General features: G+C 50.5%; 1 protein-coding gene and 1 long non-coding RNA gene across 2 annotated transcripts in view; both read right to left on the bottom strand.

Moving 5' to 3' along the window:
* Window positions 1–8,521, bottom strand: part of ADAMTS7 (ADAM metallopeptidase with thrombospondin type 1 motif 7) — a 145,045-nt gene extending 136,524 nt beyond the window's left edge. Inside the window, exons 1-2 of the mRNA XM_048867455.2 lie at window positions 8,036–8,521; window positions 240–595 (exon numbers count right to left, since the gene is read on the bottom strand). Coding sequence (XP_048723412.2) covers window positions 240–595; window positions 8,036–8,120 — 441 coding nt within the window. The 5' untranslated portion in view covers window positions 8,121–8,521. The remainder of the gene's footprint in view (window positions 1–239; window positions 596–8,035) is intronic.
* A 3,470-nt stretch (window positions 8,522–11,991) lies between these two features.
* Window positions 11,992–20,909, bottom strand: LOC125644140 (uncharacterized). The gene is made up of 2 exons (XR_007358911.2): window positions 20,306–20,909; window positions 11,992–12,162 (listed from the first exon to the last, which is right to left on the bottom strand). It is a non-coding gene; the product is annotated as an uncharacterized LOC125644140 (long non-coding RNA).
* Window positions 20,910–22,381: the final 1,472 nt, after the last annotated feature.

The following is a 22,381-nucleotide window of genomic DNA, read 5'->3' as shown; positions in this document are numbered from 1 at the left end:
AACAGGTAAGCCGACAAGCCGACAGGACGTGAACCTGCACCACTGGAGTCAATTGGAGCTTTGACGTTAACTTCAGTGGAGGCAGCATCAAATCTGAAGGGTAAAACCCTTACCCTATTGCAGTCAATGGGAGTTTTGCCATTGTCTTCAATGGAGCCAGGATTTTACCCATCGTTTCTAATATTTTGATATCCCTGTGATTAAAGCATCATTTTTCTGAATTCAACTGGAACACTTACCAGCCCATCACACGTGCTAAGAGCTGCTAAACCACCTTTCAGCGCCCAGTTCTGGACCTCTCCAATCATATGACAAGAGTTGTGATTGTAAGACTGGATCTTGGCATTGGTGATTCCTCCATATCGTCTCTCACTAACAAACCCAGGAGCAAGGAGATTGTTATTAATGCTTAAATTGAATTTTAGGTGCTGTCCTTTGTAATGCAGCTCATAAAAGGAGAGCAAATTGTTCCTTGAGGAAAGGGCCCTTTTGTGAATTGCGCGATGAGCCAGATCATAGGACAGAAAAGATCCGCTCTCATCAACTCGGATTGGATGAACAACGTCATAGCCAGAATATTGCCGGAGAACCGTCTCTGTGAAGAAAATATTTGCAATGATCAGATATAAAGACGATGATAATCTTTCATCCCAAAGGATCCCAGTGCACTTTATGTTTATTGGGTCTACAAATTCTCAGTAGGGAGGGATCATTCTTCCCACCTCTGAACTGAAGACACATATGTGATGATAAGTGTCAGCTGTTTAAAAGAGCAAAGGATTACACCACAATAATTCAGAACAGGAAGTGAAGATTATCTGAGAGGGAGAATTTAGGCAAGCTAAATTACATGAGCAGATGTAATTATTCAAATTGGAATGATGCCAGGACACCTGAGTTAACACCCTTATTCTTACAAAGTGCCAGAGGAAACAATCCCAAATAAATATGAAAGTTTCATTAGACAAGTAGTGGTGAAGAGCAGACAGTCTCCCTCTGAAACAAGAGAAGGTGTTTTCTGGGTGAGTAGTTGTTTAACTTGAATAAATTTTTACATGCTCATAATGGAACTTCATAAGCAATAGTAGCTCAAATGTAAATATTTAATCCTCAATAGAGAAGAGTTTAATTTGATTGTTTTAATTACAGCTGTTTGAAAACTGCCACCCAAAAAAATAAAAATGTTCATAAACAAATTCTAGGTTTTTTTTTTCTCCAGAGAACATAAAATTTTCAATTAAAGGTTTTGACAAAAATTCAAAAAATGACATCCAGTTTTAATCAGTCGGAGATAGACATTGAGCATGAAATTCATTCATATACATATTTTGTCTTCCAGTATAGCATTAGTGAAACACATAATGTCAGAGAGAGTTTAGGAAACCAGCTCTATTGACACTACTTATGATGAGGAGACTGAAGAAGAGAAAAGAGTTCAAAATACAGATACAGATACAGATCTGAAATTTGCAAATGGCTACTTTTTGATTTATAATGGACTGAACCAAACCTCCAAATCTGAACAGCCAGAAGAATGGCCATACTGGGTCAGACTAATGGTCCATCTAGTTCATCTTCTGTCATCCAGTCCCTGCTGCAGGCTGTCAGAGGTTTAGGAACAACCAAAGCATGGGGGTGTGTCCCTGACCATCTTGGTGAATAGCCATTGATGGACCTGTCCTCCATGAACTTCTCTAATTCTTTTTTGATCCCAGTTATACTTTTGGCCTTCACATCATCCTCTGGGTAGGAGTTCCACGGGTTGACCGTGAGTTGTGTGAAGAATTACTTCCTTCTGTTTGTTTAAATCCTGCTGCCTATTAATTTCATTGCGTGACACCCGGTTCTTGTGTTATGTGAAGGAGTAAATAACACGTCCTTATTCACTTTCTCCACACCAGTCCTGATTTATAGACCTCTGTCATACTCCCCTTAATCATCTCTTTTCTAAGCTGAACAGTCCCAGTCTTCTTAAGCTCTCCTTGTATGGAAGGTTTCAGAGTAACAGCCGTGTTAGTCTGTATTCGCAAAAAGAAAAGGAGTACTTGTGGCACCTTAGAGACTAACCAATTTATTTGAGCATGAGCTTTCGTGAGCTACAGCTCACTTCATCGGATGCTTGTATGCAAGGTGTCCCATAGCCCTGATCATTTTGTTGCCCTTTGCCAGATACTGAAGTTAGGTTACCAGCCTGTAATTGCCAGGATCAGCCACAGATTTTCAGGTGTCTGCCAAAGTTTGCAGTTTGAACCCATCTCTGCTTTTTATCGGATGTGGCAGTACATATTCTAACACCATCTCACTTGATGTAATACTTCCAACTCTCATTTCCATTTTTTTCATTAGCAACTTTTATTCCCAAATGATATGGGTCACCATGCTCTCTTGCCCTTCCCTGAGACTTTGCAAGATGTCACACATGTTCTACATTTGGTTCCTAGTGAGGGTTATCTTGGCTCAGTGCCTGCAAGCTGCATGTAAACTATTTAAAAACACCATAATAGAGGCTCAAATTTAATGTATACCCCCAATAAATAAATAAATAGATAGATAAACAACCGTAAGTGGACCAGAAAAATGTCACCATGGCTAAACAGCAGAATAAAAAAGGTGGTTACAGACAAAAACACATCCTTTAAAAATTGGAAGTTTAATCCTACTGAGGAAAATAGAAAGGAGCATAAATTCTGGCAAGTCAAGTGTAAAAGTATAATTAGGCAGGCCAAAAATGAATTTGAAGAGCATCTAGAAAAAGACAATAACTAACCGCAAAAAAAAAAAAAATTAAGTACATCAGAAGCAGGAAGCCTGCCAATCAGTGGGGCCACTAGATGGTTGAGGTGTTAATGGAGAACTCAAGGAAGACAAGGCCATTGCAGAGAAGCTAAATGAATGCTTTGCATCAGTCTTCACTGCAGACAACGTGAGGGAGATTCCCTTATCTGAGCCATTCTTTTTAGGTGACAAATCTGAGGAACTGCCCCACATTGAGGTGTCAATAGAGGAGGTTTTGGAGCGAATTGATAAATTAAACAGTAATCAGTCTCCTGGACCAGATGGGATTCACCCAAGAGTTCTGAAGGAACTTAAATTTGAAGTTGCAGAACTACTAACTGTGATAATGTAACTTATCCCTTAAATCAGCCTCTGTACCAGATGAGTGGAGGACAGCTAATATAATGCTGATTTTTGTTAAAAGGCTCCAGGGTGATCCTGGTAATTACAGGCCGGTAAGCCTAACTTCAGTACCAGGCAAATTGGTTGAAACTGTAGTAAAGAACAGAATTATCAGGCCCATCGATTAACACACTATGTTGGGGAAGAGTCAACACAGCTTTTATAAAGAGAAATCGTGTCTCACCAATCTATTAGAATTATTTGAGGGTGTCAACAAGCATGTGGACAAGGGTGATCCAGTTGATATTGCATACTGGGACTTTCAGAAAGCCTTTGACAAGATCCCTCACCAAAGATCCTTAAGCAAAGTAAGAAGTCATGGGATAGGAGGGAAGGTCCTCTCCTATCTTGTAACCAGTTACCGATCCATGAAACAAAGGGTAGGAATAAATGGTCAGTTTTCACAGCGGAGAGAGGTAAATAGCAGAGTACACCAACAATCTGTCCTGGGACCAGTGCTGTTCAAAATATTCATAAATGATCTGGAAAAGGAGGTAAACCGTGCGGTAGAAAAGTTTGTGTATGTTACAAAAGTACTCAAGACAGTGAAGTCAAAAGCTGACTGAGAAGAGTGACAGAGGGGTCTCACAAAACTGGGTGACTGGGCAACAAAATGGCAGATGAAACATTGATAAATGCGAAGTAATGCACATTGGAAAAAATAATCCCACTATACAAACAAAATGATGGGTTCTAAATTAGCTGTTACCACTCAAGAAAGATCTTGGGGCGTTTCCAGGGATAGTTCTCTGAAAACATCTGCTCAATGTGCAGCGTCAGTCAAAAAAGCGAACAGAATGTTAGGAACCATTAGGAAAGGGATAGAGAATAAAATGGAAAATATCATATTGCCTCTATATAAATCCTTGGTACACCAACACCTTGAATACTGCATGCAGATCTGGCTGCCCCATCTCAAAAAAGATATATTAAAATTGGAAAAGGTACAGAGAAGCGCAACAAAAATGATTACGAGTATGGAACAGCTTCCATATGAGGAGAGATTAAAAAGATTGCAATTGCTCAATGTAGAAAAGAGACGACTAAGGGGGTATATGACAGAGGTCTATAAAATCATGACTGGTGTGGAGAAGGTAAATAACACTTCATTATTCACTCCTTCACTTAACACAAGAACCAGGGGTCACCTAATGAAATTAACAGGCAGCAGGATTTAAAGAAACAGAAGGAAGTAATTCTTCACACAATGCACAGTCAACCTGTGGAACTCCTTGCCAGAGGATGTTGTGAAGACCAAAATTATAACAGGGTTCAAAAAAGAATTAGATAAGTTCATATGGTCCATCAATGACTATTAGCTAAGATGGTCAAGCACACAGCCTCTACATGTCCCTAAGATTCTGACTGCCCAAAGCTCAGACTAGACAACAGGGGATGGATCACTTGATGATTGCCGTGTTCTATTCATTACCCCTGAAGCGTCTGGCATTGGCCACTGTCAGAAGACAGGATACTGAGCTAGGTGAACCATTGGTCTGACCTGAATGGTCATTCTTATGTTCTCCATCATTTGAAGAGCCACCTGACACAGGAAAACATGAATAATTACAGCCCAGTACTCTAGGATAGTGTACTCTGATTCCCCCAGAGTTGAGTTCCAGAGAAGCCACAAACCATCACCTAACCACAGAATCTCTTTAAATAGTCGTCAACAGTTAATAGAAACAAACAATCCCAGAAGAGAATCCCAAACCCCATTTACTCCTGGGGGCATTCTGTGCCAAAAAATTAAAAATTCTGCACCACAAATTTTAAAATTCTGCAAATTTTATTTGTCAAAATAACACTACATAATCACACGAGTTTTAATTATTTTGGTAATTTACTTCAAAATACCTGTCAGCAAGTATGTCTGTAACAATACAGACACACAAAAACTCCCCCAGGAGTAAAGAGTTAAAGAAACCCCTATGACAACCCAGCTCCTGTTTCTCTGCCCCTTCCCCCGAGCCCAGCTCGGGGGCCAGACACACACAACCCCTCCCCCACAGAGCCCAGCCATGGCCCCCCCTAGCCAATATACCTGAACCCCCACCCCCCCAGAGTCCAGCCACAGGGCCGCCATGGCCCAGATACCTGCCCCCCCAAAGCCCAGTTACAGAGCCCCCCCTTTGCCCAGATACCCACACCTCCTCTCCCCAGAGCCCAGCCATGCCCCCCTCACCAGCCCAGACACCTGCTCACCTCCCCCTGAGCCCAGGGATGCAGAGGGAGAAACAGCCTGATGCTTGGTCCCAGTTTCCTGTGCGCTGCCCTCTCCTTCCCTCAGGGCGTGCGGGGACCTGCAGCTGCCAGGAGACCTCTCGCCCCCTCTCTCTCCCCCCAGCAGTGTCTTCTATGTGCGAGCTGGGCGTGCCTCTTGTGACAGAGACCCCACTGGCTCCCCCGGCCAACCACTTGCTTCTCTCGGTCTGCCGGCCGGCTGTCTGGCTGGCTGAGGGCTCCTCTCGGCTCCCCGGCTGGACCTCAGGGCACCTCCAGCTCCGGGCAGTCTCCGCTTCCACCACCTGTGGGGCCCTGCCTGACTCCCCGGAGCCGAGCTGCCTGGGACTGGTGCAGAAGCCTGGCCAGTCTCAGCCAGGTGCGGGGAGGGGAGGTTGTTGGGGGGAGAGGGGGCTTGGCTGGGCCCCTCCAGGCAAGTGGGTCTTGAGGGAGCCCAGCCGGGGCAGGCCCTGGCCTGGCTGATCATGCCACTCCCGAGGGGCCCGAGCGATTCCTGGCCCTGGGACCAGCCCTGGCTGCACGGCCAGCTCAGCTCAGCAGATGGTCACCTCCCAACAGGACTGGTGAGTGCGGCCGGGAGACAGGGCATGGGGGAGTGGGTCTCTTGGGGAGTCTCGGGGGGTGCTGGGTCATGAGGGGACAGGGAAGATGTGTATGTTGGGGCACTAGGAAGTGGGGGTTCTGTGTGGGGTGCTGGGCAGTTGTGGTGGGGTTGTGGGCAGGGGGGTGCTGGGCAGGATTGGTGTGCAAGGCGCTGTGCATTTGTTTGGAGGGTTTTGGGGGGGTACTGGGCATAGTGGGTCCGGGGGGCTCTGGCCATAGGGAGTCAGGGGGTGTTGGGCAGGGAGGCTGTGTGGTGTGGCATGGGCCCACCCCCAAGGGGAAGGGGCATGCTGGCAGCAGAGGGCCAGGTGGGCCACTGTGCATCTGGCAACTGCCGGTTTGTAAATAGCGCCCTCGCACTGGGCAGAGCAGGGCCGCCCCTGCCATGCCATGCCCCATTGCTTCTGGCTGGCCCCTCGCTCTGGGGACTGACCTCCCTGCACCATTCTCCATTGGGGCCCACAAAAGGTTAATCTGGCCCTGGAGCTGGGCTCTGCTGGGTCCAGTGGCCCGTAGTGGCAGCCATCTGCGGGGGACATGTATTCTGTGCATGCATGGTGACGTAGAATTCCCCCAGGAGAACGCTATGTAAAAAGGACAGGAGACACGATTCGGCACAGCAGCCTCAAAGACATATGGATCCCTTGGTCTGCCAATACTGCAAGCACCAAACAGTCGGATGAAGTGAGCTGTAGCTCATGAAAGCTTATGCTCAAATAAATTGCTTAGTCTGTGAGGTGCCCCACGTCCTCCTGTTCTTTTTGCAGATACAGACTGACACGGCTGCTCCTCTAAAACCAAACAGTCTTTGTACATCTATATTACCCATAAAAAAATGCCTGTCACACCGGAAGGGACAAAGTAAAAAGTATGCAGCGACCGTCCAGGAAAATCACTTTGCAGCGGATGTGATTTCTGAGACAAAGTCTCCTCAGGTAAACAGTTGCCCCCTAGTGATACATGTGGTGACTAGTTAAGGCTTGTACAGTAGTTCCACTTGTGTGACCTCGTCAGGGCACCTACACCAGGGGAAGGTACCAAAGCACCCTGTATGCCAGGGGATCTCCCCAGACCTCTTGACTGCTTTGGCATCTGCACTAGTTTCTCCTCTGTCTCTACTCATCGGGAATCTGAGTGATGGAGGGTCCCGGCTCTGAGGCCTGGGGGACTCTCTAGGAATTGGTCTGGGCCAAGTAATACTTAGTCCTGCCTTGAGTGCAGGGGACTGGGCTAGAAGACCTCTGGAGGTGCCTCCCAGTCCTACCATGCTCTGTTTCTAAGGAGGAAAGGGTCCCAGCCTTCAAGAGTCTTCCCATCTCTTGGTACCTGCTGCAAGCCAGGAGTTTATTGCTGGGGATACATTACAGGGCTTCTAATGCTGGAGACAGGGGAGCGCTTAGACACATGCCCCTTCTTCTCCGGGTCAACGGCCATCACCGCTTCTCAGGGGCCGGCCCTTGCATCTACCCTGCGGCTGAGTTTTGCCAAGCGCATGGTTCAGTCGCTCAGTAAACGGATCCCCGGGGCTGTGGGGTCCAGCTCAACCTCTGTTCCTGGTTTCACCGCCTCCTCTCCTGCCGCACACGGGTGTCCACCGGCCGGTACGAGGCAGCTGACCCCGGACCCGCCGGCGGGCGGAACACGACTCGTTGCAATGAAGGGCCCGGACTGAGCGGGCTCTCCCGGGACCCACGGGCAGGAGCGGAGCTGGCCCGGGTTCTGTCCGGCGGGACCGCGCGTGTCTCCGGCCGAGAAACAGCCGCCACTGTCCAATCCCACCTGCCCGCTTCCCCGCGGCAAACCCGCTTTTGCAAACCTTGCAGCTCCCTCGCCCGGTGCGCCCCGGGGCAGCCGCTTGCAGCCTTCCGCAGGCTCCCCCGCAAAACACGGCTGCAGCCAGCCCGGCAAGGCGGCTCGCCCGCCGCCGCCTCCCTCCCTCTTTCCGCTCTGGTGCAAAACTCGCAGCGGCTTCCCCCGATGCAAACAAAAGAGCCGCCCGCGGGGTACAGACCTTTCTCCGCGGCTCTGTCCGGCGGCTCCGCGCAGCCCGCCAGGACCCCGGCGAGGAGCAGGAGGCGCCGCAGGGGGGCTGCCATGCTGGGCACGGCCCGGGGCTCACTTCTCCCGGCGGGCTGGGCGAAGGGGCATGTCCCCGTCTCGCCTCGGCGCCCCACGGCGCCGCGTCCCGCTGCCTGCACGCCTCCTTGCCCCGGCCGGGGCCGCTCCTCGCCCCGGGGCCCCTGGCGGGCACTTGCCGGCTCTCCCGGGGCGGCTCCGCGGCGGCCCCGGCCCCGTGCCCGGCTGTCAGCGTGTGCGCCCCGGGCGTTACCCCGGCCGCCTCGGGCTGAAAGGGAACAGCCCCCCCGGGTGCCCCGCAAGCGCCCCGCGGCTCCGGGGGAAACCAGCGTGTCCCGGGCCGGGGCCGCAGCCGCTGCTCGCCGCGCACACGGGGCAGGACCAGCGCTGGGAGTGACTCAGACGTTCCCCGCCGAGCCCCCGGGCCCCCTCCGCCGCTGCGGCTCCTTCCCCGGGCCCGGCCTCTCGGGCTGGTGCGAGGGAGCCGCCTGGTGGCTCTGCGAAGCACCCACCGGTGCGTCCCCCGCCCCGCTCGGCCTCCCCCGCTGAGTTATCTGCCTTGGCCGAGGGCTTTTCCTTCGGCCGCTGGGCGCTACAGGTGGCCCCGGGGGGCCCGCCCCACGTGGAGCGCAGCTGCGTGTCCCGCGGCGGGGGCTGGGAGCAGGGGGGGGTTGGCCTGAGACTTCGGTGTGGTGCTGGGCTGGGCATAAACCACCCCAGGCCTCCGTGGTCCCATTCCGGGTCCCTGCTGCTGCAGGAGTGAAGAGGAACCTGAGATGTAAGGGTAACCCCAGGAGCCACTTTATCTAATGCTAAGCGTCCGCCAGGTGATTTCTAGACCGGTAGGGTGGCAGGCCAGCCGCAGCGCCCTAGAACTTACATCCCCGTGGGAAATCGTTTAAAAAACAAAGTAAAGACTGAGATACAAAGATGACAAGACTGTCCCTTCAAACACTGCAGTACGCAGCAGACCTTGCTGGGGGGAGTTATACACATTGGCCCCAGATTCTGAGCTGCCCCGGAGCTATGTTTTGCACAGGGCAGGAGGGGGAGGGCATCTTTGAGGGGCCATCCAGAGTCGGGGAGTAGCTATAGACTAGATGCCACATTGTCAGTTAGAGTAGCCCCAAATCTGCTCTAACTTGTGCCCATCTGCCCACTGCCCAGTACAGCCTGCTGGTCTAATTCTGACATTCTCCAGGAAGTCCGGCGCTGCTGGCTCAAGGTCGCCAGAAATGAGATTTTAGAAATAAAGCTAGCATTAATTTAAATAATACTAACCAGCTTCTCTTCCTCCACCAGTGTGGGGGGAAGGTGGAGCAATGTCTGTTACAGGGTCTGAAAGTATTGGATCTTATTTCTGGGAGTGGGATGAACCCCTTATCCTGTCCCAAGGCTGGGACCCATAGCAATATCAGACTGGCACTCAGGAGGTGTGAGATCAACTCCCCCTGTGCAGCAGATTCTCTAGGTGTGTGACCAGGGCAAGTTGCCCGTACTGTTTGTTTTGGCAATCTAGGGGGTAAACTCTTTGGGGCAGAGACTACATCTTACTATGCATATGTACAGCGCCTTGCACAACAGGGCCTTGATCTCAGTGGTGGCCTGCTGTATGCTCCCCTGTATTCTTATTGCTATGCTGTGTGCTGGTGACTGCTTAGATCACAGACATCTTTGAGACTGGATGTGGACGCACCCTTCAATTAACGTAACTGGATACATTAATCACAAGGCACCCCTACCCCTCAGACAAAAAGGGGTTGTGAGTGCACCTAGGAGTTTTTGGAATGAGCAGGCAGAGGACTTTTGCTATTTGTTGTTTTGGGTAAGGGGGTGGGGTGTCTGAGGGAAGGGAGAACACACACAAATGCAGAGCAGATTGGGGGACAGACAGGCAGAAGGAGCAGCTGTAAGCATGGTGTCTGACTGCGGAAGAAACCTGGGGAGAAGTTTTGGGATCAGGGGTGAAGCCTGAAGAGAATGCTTTAGGGGCTGTGAGCAAAAGAAGCTGTTTCCTGCTATTTGATCCCTTCTGCATTCGGAGACACATGACTTTGTACAGTCCTAGTAAATAAATAAAGCTGCATCCAAGAAATACCTGACAATCACTGATTTCTGCTCCCAGGCCCCCCAACTCTGACTAGCCACGTGGGTCAAAAATGGGCCGTTTTATTATTGATGATAACCGCAGGAAGCTGTTCCAGCAGGGACAGTCCCGATATTCGGGGCTTTGTTTTATATGGGCACCTAGTACCCTCCACCACCCTATCCCAATTTTTCACACTTGCTATTCACTCACCTTATTTGCACAGGTTTAGGACTTGAACAGAGGTTAGAGAAATAGTGTTGTTATCCCCATTGTACAAGTGGGGGTAACTGAGGCACAGGGAAGTTAAGTGCCCAGGGTCTGCAGTGGAGATGGGAATAGGACATTGATTTCCTAATTCTTAGACCTGGCCTTTAATCACAGAACCACCCTTCCTTACTCCTTTGTCCTACAGAAGGCTGCTCAGCAGCTGGAATTTCTATAGGTACTGATTTAATTAATACTTATCCCAACTCCTCAAATAATAGTGCAACAAAGATATTTATTTACAGTGTGAAACAGAGGTGCCATGGTGCATGGTGAAGGCACTCAACTACAATCCTGAAGGTCACTGGTCTGAGTCTCGTTGGATCTCTCACTGACAGGCCACCTTCAGTTCACCCAGCTGCAAAATGGGTGCCCGAGCCATGGGGTTAGGGCAGCCAAAGGCAGTCAAATGTGATGCTGGCCCTCTCGCTCCCTGTGCACCACTGGCCGTGAAACTGACGTGCCTTCGCGATGTCACCTGAGGAGCCATTGACCCTGGTGAACTTTCGCTTTGAAAGCTTGGGCAGCAGCATGCAACAAAGCGGTGTCTCCACTGAGCTCTAGCACTTGGGACAAGGTCTGGACATTTACTGGAGTACGTTTTTTCTCCCCCTCCTCACATAATAATTGTATGTAGGGTGACCAGATGTCCCGATTTTATAGGTACAGTCCTGATTTGGGGGTCTTTTTCTTATATAGGCTCCTATTGCCCCCCACCCCTGTCCTGATTTTTCACATTTGCTGTCTGGTCACCCTAATTGTATGTTGTACATAAGGCACATAGGGCTACATTTTCCTGTGTACCATGCTCACATGGTCCCTAGTCCCTTTAAGGGGAGCTGGGGCCAGCCGTGCCTATGCCATGAATTAACTGCTTTCCAGCCTGAGGGGGTGGGATTAAGGAGGGTCAGCAGATACATGAATGGACACCTGGGCCTTATGAAAGAGCTAAGTGAACTCAGGTGGGGGTTTGAATCACAGAGAGGAGGTAGATGCCTGTGAAAGGCTCTGAGTCAGGGTCTGCAGGAGTCAGCTGAGTGCTCCTGTAGATCTGGGGTTCTATAACGGAGCAGGGAAGGGTACATGGAACAAGCCCAGCAGGGGCTGAAAATGGTACTCCAGGTAGCCAGCCAGGTAGCCAGACTGGGGACTCTCAAAGGTAGCCCAGAAAGGGGTGAGAACAGAGCCCTGAAAGTGGGATGAAGAAAAGCCCTTCGAGGGCAGAAGAGCTGTTTGTTTGTTGGGACTTTTTAGTTGGATTTCTGCTACCCTAAAAGGAATTGAGTTTGTCTATGCCGTGCCTGGTGAGCAGAGCCCCATCTCCCGCACAGAGAGGTGTGTGGAGAGCTGAAGAGACCCAGCCTGGGGAAGGAAACTGAGGCAGTACCATGTGTGGCTAGCAGGGAGTGCCCTGGGGTGACTGTGCTCTGCAACCTGCATGCACATTCTCTGTATAGAATAAGACCCATGATACAGCCCTCAGAATAAATGCTCCCAGGTTAGAAATGGCTGAAGGAGAATATGATCCTAGGCTCTGCCTTGCTAAGTATTTTTTTATTTAAACCTCTGCTTCAGCACAGCACTTGGAGTGCAGGAAATGATACATCTTTATTAAATACATTCAATTATTGTAATTTAGCAGGATTATCCTATTTCATTTTGCTGACTGCATCCCTCCTTCGTTGCTGACATTCATCACCAGGCAAGCTCTGAATAGGGAGGAAAGGGAAGAGATTTAATGAATGGCAAAAATGAGAGTCTGGTTTCAGAGAAGTACATGCTGGAGGGTTATTTGTGCTTTTTTTTTTTTTTTTTTAAATGCAAGATTCTCATGAAAACAGGATGTTAAGTTTTTGTTCTCTTAGACCCACAGATGCTTTTTAAGGAAGTACTTCATTGCCAGACCTATTGGTCTTGCTAAGCACAGTTGAGTTAGTCTTTGCGTTATGTATTGTTAAAGTTGCCAGAAGCTGGGAATGGGTGATGGGATGGATCACGTGGTGATTCCCTGCTCTGTTCATTCCCTCCGGGGCACCTGGCCTTGGCCGCTGTTGGAAGACAGGACACTGGTAAGGTAACTCTTGCTTAAGCAGCACTAACACAAACCCTCAGCAGGCAAAAAACTGACATCCCAAATCAAACTTAGCAAGCTAAATGCATCCTCTAACTTAACAGGAAGAAACTTTACCAACTACAGACCGTTTCTGCACTCTTGTTAACTAAGTTTTGGGAGGAGGGATAGCTCAGTGGTTTGAGCATTGGCCTGCTAAACCCAGGCTTGTGAGCTCAATCCTTGAGGGGACCATTTAGGGATCTGGGGCAAAAATTGGGGATTGGTCCTGCTTTGAGCAGGGGGTTGGACTAGATGACCTCCTGAGGTCCCTTCCAACCCTGATATTCTATGATACTGGGCTAAATGGACTGGAGTAGGGGACAGGGGCAAAGTCAGTGGTCAGGTGAAGCAGCAGGACTCTGAGTCTGACAGATTCCATCTGTTATGAATTAACTTATTGAATCAGATGTTCTGGTCCTCTGCCCATGGGTGAATTTCACCCCAATAGCTGATGTTCCAGCAAATGGGAATCGCTGCAAAAACACAATGGATGAGATTTTTTTAGAGCACTTAACTTTGGCCCAACTCTGGCTTCAGTGAGGGCAGAATTAGATCTGTGCTGGGCAATTCTGAAAATCCAGCCACTGTTTCATGTTTCCTTAAAGAAAAAGATTTATGAACGTTTTGAAGCACATTCGAAATGTTTGCTACACTTTGGCCAAATTTTGTTCAGCTACCCCAGGCTAAATGCAGTCACTCTGCTTACTTTAAAGGACCTATTTTTGGTTACACTGGGGTTGGGTATGTATCTGAGAGCAGAATTAGTCCCCTTTTGCCTTTCTGATTTTCAGGAATATTGTTTTGAAAATAATATTGATCACATTTTAAGGTACTGTATTTTACAGTGAGCATGACACCTGGTGGGGGAACCAAACAATCACGGTCTGTTTAAGGCTGATCAACAGATGCTTAGGTATAAGATAAAATAATAATATATAATTTATCTCAAGTAAAGCAATGCTGCCTGAGTGTCACTGATATTTTACAAGCCAGTCATGCTAAAAATGTGGAAATAATTATTCCCTTAGACATTCAAACTATATATTTGGCTATCTCTTGGGGGGGGGGGGGGAGGCGGCATTTCTGAAACCTGGGTCACATTTCTAAACTGTATTAGATGTCCAGTAGCTTTCCCATAAACTTGTCTCTTTGTGCTACTCTTTTTTTCCTTTGTGCTGGTTTGGGTCTTTATTTGGCTGATGACTGAAATGTGTGAAAAGGTCCCGGGGGGGGGGGGGCGGGGAAGGAACGACAAGGAGAGATTTTTACAACAAAACTGATAAAAGTTTAGCCATAAACAGTTGGATAATTAGACATTTGTTTAAATAAATTGGCCTGATTTCACAGATGTCCATTTACAATCATTTTAACCTTATAAGATGAATCATTTGTGTCCAAAAAGCTAACGGAGAGATGGCCACCCTAGCAATATCTAGATAGACGTGGGTATGCTCCAGTTATGTTACATGTGAGAGCTCTTTCACTGCTTTTGTAATATTTGAAAGAATAGTGTGCTTCTTTTTTGGTAAAGAGCCCAATCTGAGGCAGCTCCACACATGGCTACAGGTTCAGTTTAGATAGTCTTTTATCAGGTAGGCTTTCCGCCTTTTACAGACTATGAATGAATCAGGCAATGGGACCTAGATCAGTGGAAGTTGAGGGTGCTTTGCCCTTCACAGATGGTATTTAGCATTGGGAAGGATTGATCTCTATGGCCCAGATTTTCAAGAGCTCAGATCCCATTTAGACATCTAAATAAGGACCACATTTTCCAGAATAATCGCGCCCCACCCCGCCCCAGGAGCTCCCGTTGTGACCAGTTGTTCAGAAGAGTTCAACACACCTAGAATGCTGAACTCTTTAAAAAAAAAAAATCTGGCCACAGTTGTGTGTGCTGAGTTCTTTTGAAAATTTTGGCCATAAATCACTGCTACGGAAATGTGCTGTTTCTGGACTAGAGGAGGACAGCTGCCCTTTCTCAGAGAGACTACACAGCTGTTTTTTGGGGTGTGCAAGTGCAGAATAACTTCAGTGAACTGCAGAAGGAATTTAAATTAGGCAGAATATATTTATTTCTGTTGAAATTTGCTGGGTACACACCCCTACTTTGCAGAAAGTGAGATGGGTGATTTAATGGCCAGGCACTTGCTTTTATCATTCATCCATAATGCAGCATCTCCAGCAGGACAGTCCCTCCTGTGTCTTCTAACAAAACCAGGTTGGGATATTGGGTCAGAGCTGATGCAGTAGGAAGCATTCTAATCAAATGAATTACTAACACCACTGTCTATAGCACCTGGGTTCTAGTCAGATGTTGCTTATCCCAGTTTTGAGCAGGCCTAGCTTTGCATAGGCTGGGAAAACTGCTCAGAGTGGAGTGGCTGAAGGTTAATTAAAATTGCCTTTAACAGGTATGCTTTGTCATAGATTTGACAACAACTTTTATGAACAATTTATTTTTACCAGGATATCTCCCTTCCCACCTCATTCACAATACAGAAAATGCATATTTTACAATCATTTCTGGGGGAATTCTGCACCACAGCATGTGCACAGAATCCATGTCCCCCACAGATTTTTTTTTTCTCTGCAGAATATAGATTCCACTAGAGAGGCGCTGCAGTTACACCTTTTGCTCCCCAGCAGCTGCTGTGGCATCAGAAGAGAGGGCAGTCAGCTGGTGGAGGGGCGGTATTCCTCACAGTGGGGTCAGGGGAGGAGGCACCCGATGGACAGAGCAGGTCACGCTGGGTTGCTGGAGAGTCAGACCGTGGTTCAGAAGGGCTAGGGAGGGGGACAGAGTGGGGCATGGGCTCAGGGGCTAGTGGGGTGACATCACTGATCCAGGGGATGAGTGGGTTGGGGCTGCAGGGCCACATGGAGACAGGGTGTAGAGGGGTGCAGGAACACCTGGGGACGGGGTAGGGGCCTGCAGGGACACACGAGGACTGGGCAGATGTGCCTGACTGAATGGGAGAGGCTAGGGGTCAGCCTGGGTCTGCATGGGGGAGGCTCCACAACTCCCTAATAATCCCCCCCCCACCACCAAATCTGTTGCATACTTCTCCCACCCACACCCAACAACCCTCCAAGTTCACTCCCAGACTTGTTCCCTCAGCTCCTCTGTTACCCCCGACTCCCCCAAGACTTTGCACTGCTTCTGACGGGTGCAGGAAATATGTTTCTGTATCATAGTTTAAATGAATTTTTACTCAACGTTCTGCATTAATATGCCTAGTAACTAATCTTTTTTTGTTGTCTATATTGCTACAGAGATGCTTGTATTTTGAAATAAATTACCAAAATAATTGAAACTGGCATGATTATATTGTGGTGTTTTGACAAAATACACAGAATTTTAAAACATTGTGCACAGAATTTTGAATATTTTTGGTGCAGAATTCCCCCAGGATTATACAATGCTCTCTCTAGCTAACTATCTAGCCACCTATGGTATTTATGACCAGTTACCATAGTATTTAATCTATGATAAGAAACATTAGTAGCAACTGTAAACTTTTGTCTCACCATGCAAATTACATTGATATTTAAAGATCTCCTTTGGATTTTCTCTTACACAGGAGCATGATATGATCTCATCAGGGAAATCTAGTGCAACTGCAAGCAGGCATCCCCATTACTGCTGCCATCCAGTTGCTTTACAAAGCAAAATTTAACAAGCAGCGAGGAGGAAATATGTGCTGTTTGTTATAATTTTGCATGAGGAAACAAATGGATCTCATGCTGGCTTCAAAAGCCTGTCCTGGCTGTTGGTTAGCCTGACATTGACGACATGTGCAGAGGTGAGGAGAGATCTCAGATCTCTTTGAAGCTTGTGGTAGGGTCTTAGTCTCATAGAACTAGATATGAACAATGCTGATACAGAACAATAATCTAGAAACCACCATTTCCACTCCATCTTCTGATTGCAGGATAGCTAGATCAAACTCTTACCTGAGATGTATTTGAGTTTTTTTTGTTTTTTAATAACACATATTTGAAATCAGTATCAAACTAAATACACAAAATAAAGAGAAAGCACCCTTGGAGGAGGAGGGTTGGCAAAGGGATGGTTCCTGGTGGGGAACGGTGCCTGTTACATGCTAACCTTCGCTTAGAGCGGCTTGAAGCCCGGTAGGCTGCCTGTGCATTATGCAGAGGCTACTCTAGCAATATTACCACCCCGTCCATTCTTTAGGATGGGGGAGGAAGGAGCTGTGCATTTCACATCCACAGCTGGGCCCTCAAAGCCTTGACCCCTCTTTCTTTTGCACAGCAATGTCCTGGAGTCCTATCCAACCCATCTTGCCCCCTGGGTGTTTCATCAGGTTGGCCAAGAATGCACTCAAGGTGGAGGAGTGACAGGGCTGGCCTTCTGTTTGCCAGTCAGTGTCAAGCACTGTGCCCTCTGAGTGCCTGTCTCTCCAATAACCCATCCATTCTCACAGAAAGGGGTTCACCATGGCAAAGCCGGAGAACTGGGGAACACCAGAATCTGGACAGGCTCGTTCTGTGAAGGGAAAAGTCCCTTCCCCCCCAGACCTTTCATGTCCCCAGCCAGCCCTTCCCTGCAAGCGGTTGGCCTGGGGATTGGACTGGGACCCCCTTTGAGTGATGGGTTACCAGTGGGATTGTCTGTCTTTACACACTTTTCCTTATTTTAAATTCTGTGTGTGTGTGTGTGACGGTGTCCCTTTGTGTGTAACCATGTGTTCAGGGGAGTGTGTGTCCCCATTTGTGTGTGTGTGTGTGAGACACCATGTGTTGGGGGGAGTGAACATTTGTGGGTGTGAACTTGCCTTTACTATATTCACTGCCTTGCCTTTATTATGCCACCTTCATTATATTCAGCAGTACCACAAGGAAACTTCAGGCCTGTATCCTGTAAGACATGGGCTTCAGCAGCTAGCAGGAGGCTTGCGGCCTATGAACTTTGGCACAGATAAACGCCCCAACAGTCACCCCTAAGTTTTGGAGAACTGGAAGTAGAGCATATGGGGGAATTTTCTCCATAATGACATCAGCCAACTACAGAAACATGAGCTAACAGCAGGTTTTGGGAAGAACATCCAACCAAAAGCGTGCCATGGCAATGAGCTGACCTATATGATAATGAGTTGAAATAATTAATATACTAACCTAAAAAAGAAAAGGAGGACTTGTGGCACCTTAGAGACTAACCAATTTATTTGAGCATGAGCTTTCGTGAGCTACAGCTCACTTCATCGGATGCATGAAAGCTCACGAAAGCTCATGCTCAAATAAATTGGTTAGTCTCTAAGGTGCCACAAGTCCTCCTTTTCTTTTTGCGAATACAGACTAACACGGCTGTTACTCTGTAACCTAAAAAAGTAGGACACCTCAACATTAGCAGACTTAGGAAATACAAATGGGGGAGGGGGAAATCCCTATTGAATATGCATTAGCCATAGTGGCATCAGTGTAACACATTATACAAGTTGTATCCCAGCCTAGGGGGGTAGGACAGAGAGAAGTAGTCCGTGGGAGGGGCCAGAATGACGGCCACTAGCAAAGATAAGGAAGATAATGGGTAGCATTGCAAGTTGTTCTGCAAGGGATGGTGTGAGCACGGATGTCCAGAAGTACTTTCTGTATTATGACTAGCCACCTTCCTGAGACAAGTGAGTGTGGTTGTGCTAAGGGTAAATAGTGAAGAGTTCCCATAGTGTGAATGGTACACCTGTGCCCACCGGCTTCCTAACTACACTGTCATTTCAATAATACTGGGCCTGGTCTTGAGACAAGAACCTGTCAACCCTCCTCGGGATACCGGGGAATGCCTAAGTAATTAATATATAATCTATAGATCAGGCTACAGAGCTTGCGTTGGGGGGAGTGTGTGGAAAAGGACCTAGGGGTGACAGTGGACGAGAAGCTGGATAGGAGCCAGCAGTGTGCCCTTGTTGCCAAGAAGGCCAATGGCATTTTGGGATGTATAAGTAGGGGCATAGCGAGCAGATCGAGGGACGTGATCGTCCCCCTCTATTCGACATTGGTGAGGCCTCATCTGGAGTACTGTGTCCAGTTTTGGGCCCCACACTACAAGAAGGATGTGGATAAATTGGAGTGAGTCCAGCAAAGGGCAACAAAAATGATGAGGGGTCTAGAACACATGACTTATGAGGAGAGGCTGAGGGAGCTGGGATTGTTTAGTCTGCAGAAGAGAAGAATGAGGGGGGATTTGATAGCTGCTTTCAACTACCTGAGAGGATGGTTCTAGACTATTCTCAGTGGTAGAAGAGGACAGGACAAGGAGTAATGGTCTCAAGTTGCAGTGGGGGAGGTTTAGGTTGGATATTAGGAAAAACTTTTTCACTAAGAGGGTGGTGAAACACTGGAATGCGTTGCCTTGGGAGGTGGTGGAATCTCCTTCCTTAGAAGTTTTTAAGGTCAGGCTTGACAAAGCCCTGGCTGGGATGATTTAATTGGGGATTGGTCCTGCTTTTGAGCAGGGGGTTGGACTAGATGACCTCCTGAGGTCCTTTCCAACCCTGATATTCTATGATTCTATGTAGGTAGGTGTGTCCGTCTCTGTGTGTGTGTGACAATGTATTGGCGTAGTGTGTGTCCCTGTGAGTGTGTCTCTCTGTGTGTGTAACAGGTATGACCCTTGTCCCTGTGACCCAGCAGCACCTGGGCTGCATCGGCGGTAATGGGAGGCTCAGGCCCTTTTGGGAACCGCCCGGTGGGTTTGTTTTCCGCCAGCCGGCGGGAAGTGGCCTCGGGCGGGGGCGCTGGGTGACCCACGGTTGCGCTGGGAAGGGGAGAAGCAGACCCGCAGGAGGGGGGTTTTAATCCCTTGCTGATGGTCTCCAGCGGGTGCCCCCAGCCCAGCGAGCAGAGGGAACAGCCTCACATGCACCCGCCCCGCAACGCGCAGCGCATTGACAAGATCCCTGCCCCGGGAGTGGCTGGGCCAGGGGACGCGGCAGGTCCGCCGCATCGCCAGTCCAGGGCAGCGCCCTACACCCTGGTCCCCCCAGCCCGGCGCTGGCAGACTCTCACCTCCCTTCACCCGTCGGAGGAGCCGAGCCATGAGCCAAGTGCGGCAGCGGGCCTAGGCTCCCCCGAGCCGGGCGGCAAGACGCCTCCCTGGAGAGCCGCCCATGAGCCGCGCTCAGCACCGCGGACAGCTCCGTGCGACCCCGGGGCTGGCGGCCCCTCCGGCCGCAGGCGGCGAGGGACAGGCCAGCCCGCCCTCCTTGCCAGGGGCCAGGCACCAGCGGACAATCGCCGGGGCCAGGGGAGGCGCCCCCGTGGCTGCTTCCCCGATAAAAGCGCCTCGAAGCCGGCCACCAGACAGCCGGGGTCCTCAGTCCTGGCTGCGGGTCCCGGCGCCCAGCCTTGCGCGCCGACCGCCCCCTCCCCGGCAGCTCCCGGACTCCCCCCTGGCCCTGCGAGGGACCCAGAGGCGACCCCGGCTGCAGCCCGTCTAGGCTGCGCCCCCCACCAGAGCCCCGGCAGGGCCATGTTCTCAGCCCGCGGCGGGGCGGCCTGGCTGGAAGGGGGCCCCGCCAACGCGCCTGGGGGTCGCCCGAACGGCTCGGCCCGGGGGCGTCCGACCTTCCGCACCCTGGAGGAGCTGGCGGTGCCGGCCCGCGCCCCCCGGCGCAGCGGATCCTGAGCGCCGCCGTCTACCTGGGCGTGTGCGCCCTGGGCGCGGCGGGCAACCCCGCTCCAGCCTCAACGCCTCCGTGCGCAACCTGGCGGCCACCGACCTGCAGTTCGCGCTGCCCCTGCCCTTCTGGGCCGCCGACTCGGCGCTGGACTTCGGCTGGCCCTGCGGGGGCCCGCTCTGCAGCCTGGTGCTCTCCGCCACCGTGCTCGACATGGGCGCCGGCGCCTTCTTCCTCACCGCCCTCAGCGTGGCCCGCTCCCGCTCTCTGGCCTCGCCCTGCGGCGCCCCCGCTCCGTGCGCTGCCTCTGCGCGCTCCTCTGGGCCGCCGCCGGCCTGGCCACCCTGCCCGCCGCCCTCTCCTCCCGGCGAGCAGCTCTGCCGGCTGCGCTTCCCCGACGGCCGGCACCGGCTGGCCCTCTACCACCTGCAGAAGGTCCTGCTGGCCTTCGTGCTGCCGCTGGCCACCCTGGGCCGCTGCTACGCCGGCTGGGCAGCGCCCGGCCCCGGGGCTCCCGGGTCACCCGGGCCCCCACCATCGCGGTGCTGGCCTTCTTCCTCCGCTGGCTGCCCAACCAGGCCCCCCGCCTCTGGGGCGCCCTGCCCTGGGAGCCAGCCTGCTGCCCGGTGCACGCCGACCCCTTCCTCTGCTGTACTGCCTGCGGCGCCCCGAGTTCCGCCAGCCGCGCCGGGAGCTGTGCTGGGGCCCCTGCGCGCCCGCCGGCCGCCGGAGGATGGGAGCCGGGTGACACAGAGAGGGAAAGACCCGCCCCTTCATTCACCAGCACCCCCCTCCAGAGCCGCGCGGGAGCGGCTGCGGCAGCCCCCGGGAAGGCGCATTGGACCCACCTTGGAAGCCAGGCTTCCAGGGCAGCTCCAGGAGTCGCCGTGCTGACCTGCCAACGCTTGGCATGGACCCAGGCCCAGCGGCGCAGCCCCCGTGCGCTCCCGGCCCGAGCCCTTCCTTCGGATGAAGGCCAAAGGAGACCCAAAAGTTCCTGCAAACTCCGCCAGATCGGTGCATTTTCCCCGGGCACCGGCGGCGGAGTAAAGAACGGAAGGGGGTTGAAAAGCACCAGCTCTTGGGGATGTAGCCCATGGTCTCAGAGCTCAGGTGTATCGTATGCGGGTGCTGTCGGTTAGCAATGGGGTTGGCGGTGCATTTCCAGGCAACTGCAAATTGCTTCTAGGGGTGCGAGCCGACCAGGGTGACTGCAAACGCTCAGGAAGGACAAGGATCCCCTCGAAATGAACTGCCCGGGGAGTGTTTGCACGTACAATAGCGAAGAATGTGGAAAAGGTGCGCGTGAACTGGGCTTTGATAACGTGGGGTGACACAATCATCAGCCCCGTATAAAGCTGTTTTTGTCTCCTCAGCTCCGGAGCCAGGCTGAACAGAGTTCCTTGCACATGCGAGCCCTGGCGAGACAGTCCTGCCTTGTCAAAGAGAGAAGCCAACAGGGGATCTCCCCCTTCACCTGGAGGGACGGCTGCATTTGCCTCAGCGCAGCATGGCATCGTTTCTCTGCTGTGGGCACAATGCGAGCACAGTGGGTACAAAGTCTTCGCTGGCATCCCAAATACAAAACGCGTTGTCTTAAATGTGAGTCTTAACATGAATAATTGTAAAGTGTGTATTTATTTGTATGTGTTATTTTGCTCTGTGGCAAGCTGAAGTCAGCAACATGAGAGCCCAACATCAGAGAGTGATGTTTACACTGTATTATTATTTATTTTTATTTTATTGCTATTACTGCAGCGCTTAGGAGCCCTAGTCTGGGGCAGGGCTGCAGTGTGCTAGGTGCTGTATAAACACAGAACAAAGACAGTCCCTGCCACAAAGAGCTTACCTGCTAGCTAAACTGACATAAGGGTGTCAGACAGCTCCACCAGAATCTTTATTTTTTAGAAGAGTTTTACTTTAAAAGATTATTTATAAACTTTTCCACTGGGTAACTGGCCTAAGAAAATGGAGAGAGTTTTATCACAGAAGGGCAGCAAAGTATGAACAATTTTTAAAGTGATTCTTTATGCCTGACTTGTACAAAAACATGAATGGCCTGTAAATAGCCAAACCCTTGTACCATTCTTATAACAAGGTGCTTCTCATGCTATTTAATGAAGGCTCAATACTAAACTGCCAATAAAAAGCTGCTTTTTTAAAACATCTGCTCCCCAA

This window comes from Caretta caretta, chromosome 10 (assembly GCF_965140235.1).
Source record: "Caretta caretta isolate rCarCar2 chromosome 10, rCarCar1.hap1, whole genome shotgun sequence".
Taxonomy (NCBI): domain Eukaryota; kingdom Metazoa; phylum Chordata; order Testudines; family Cheloniidae; genus Caretta; species Caretta caretta.
The sequence above is the reverse complement of the archived record's forward strand: the minus strand, read 5'-3'. Positions and strand labels throughout refer to the sequence as shown.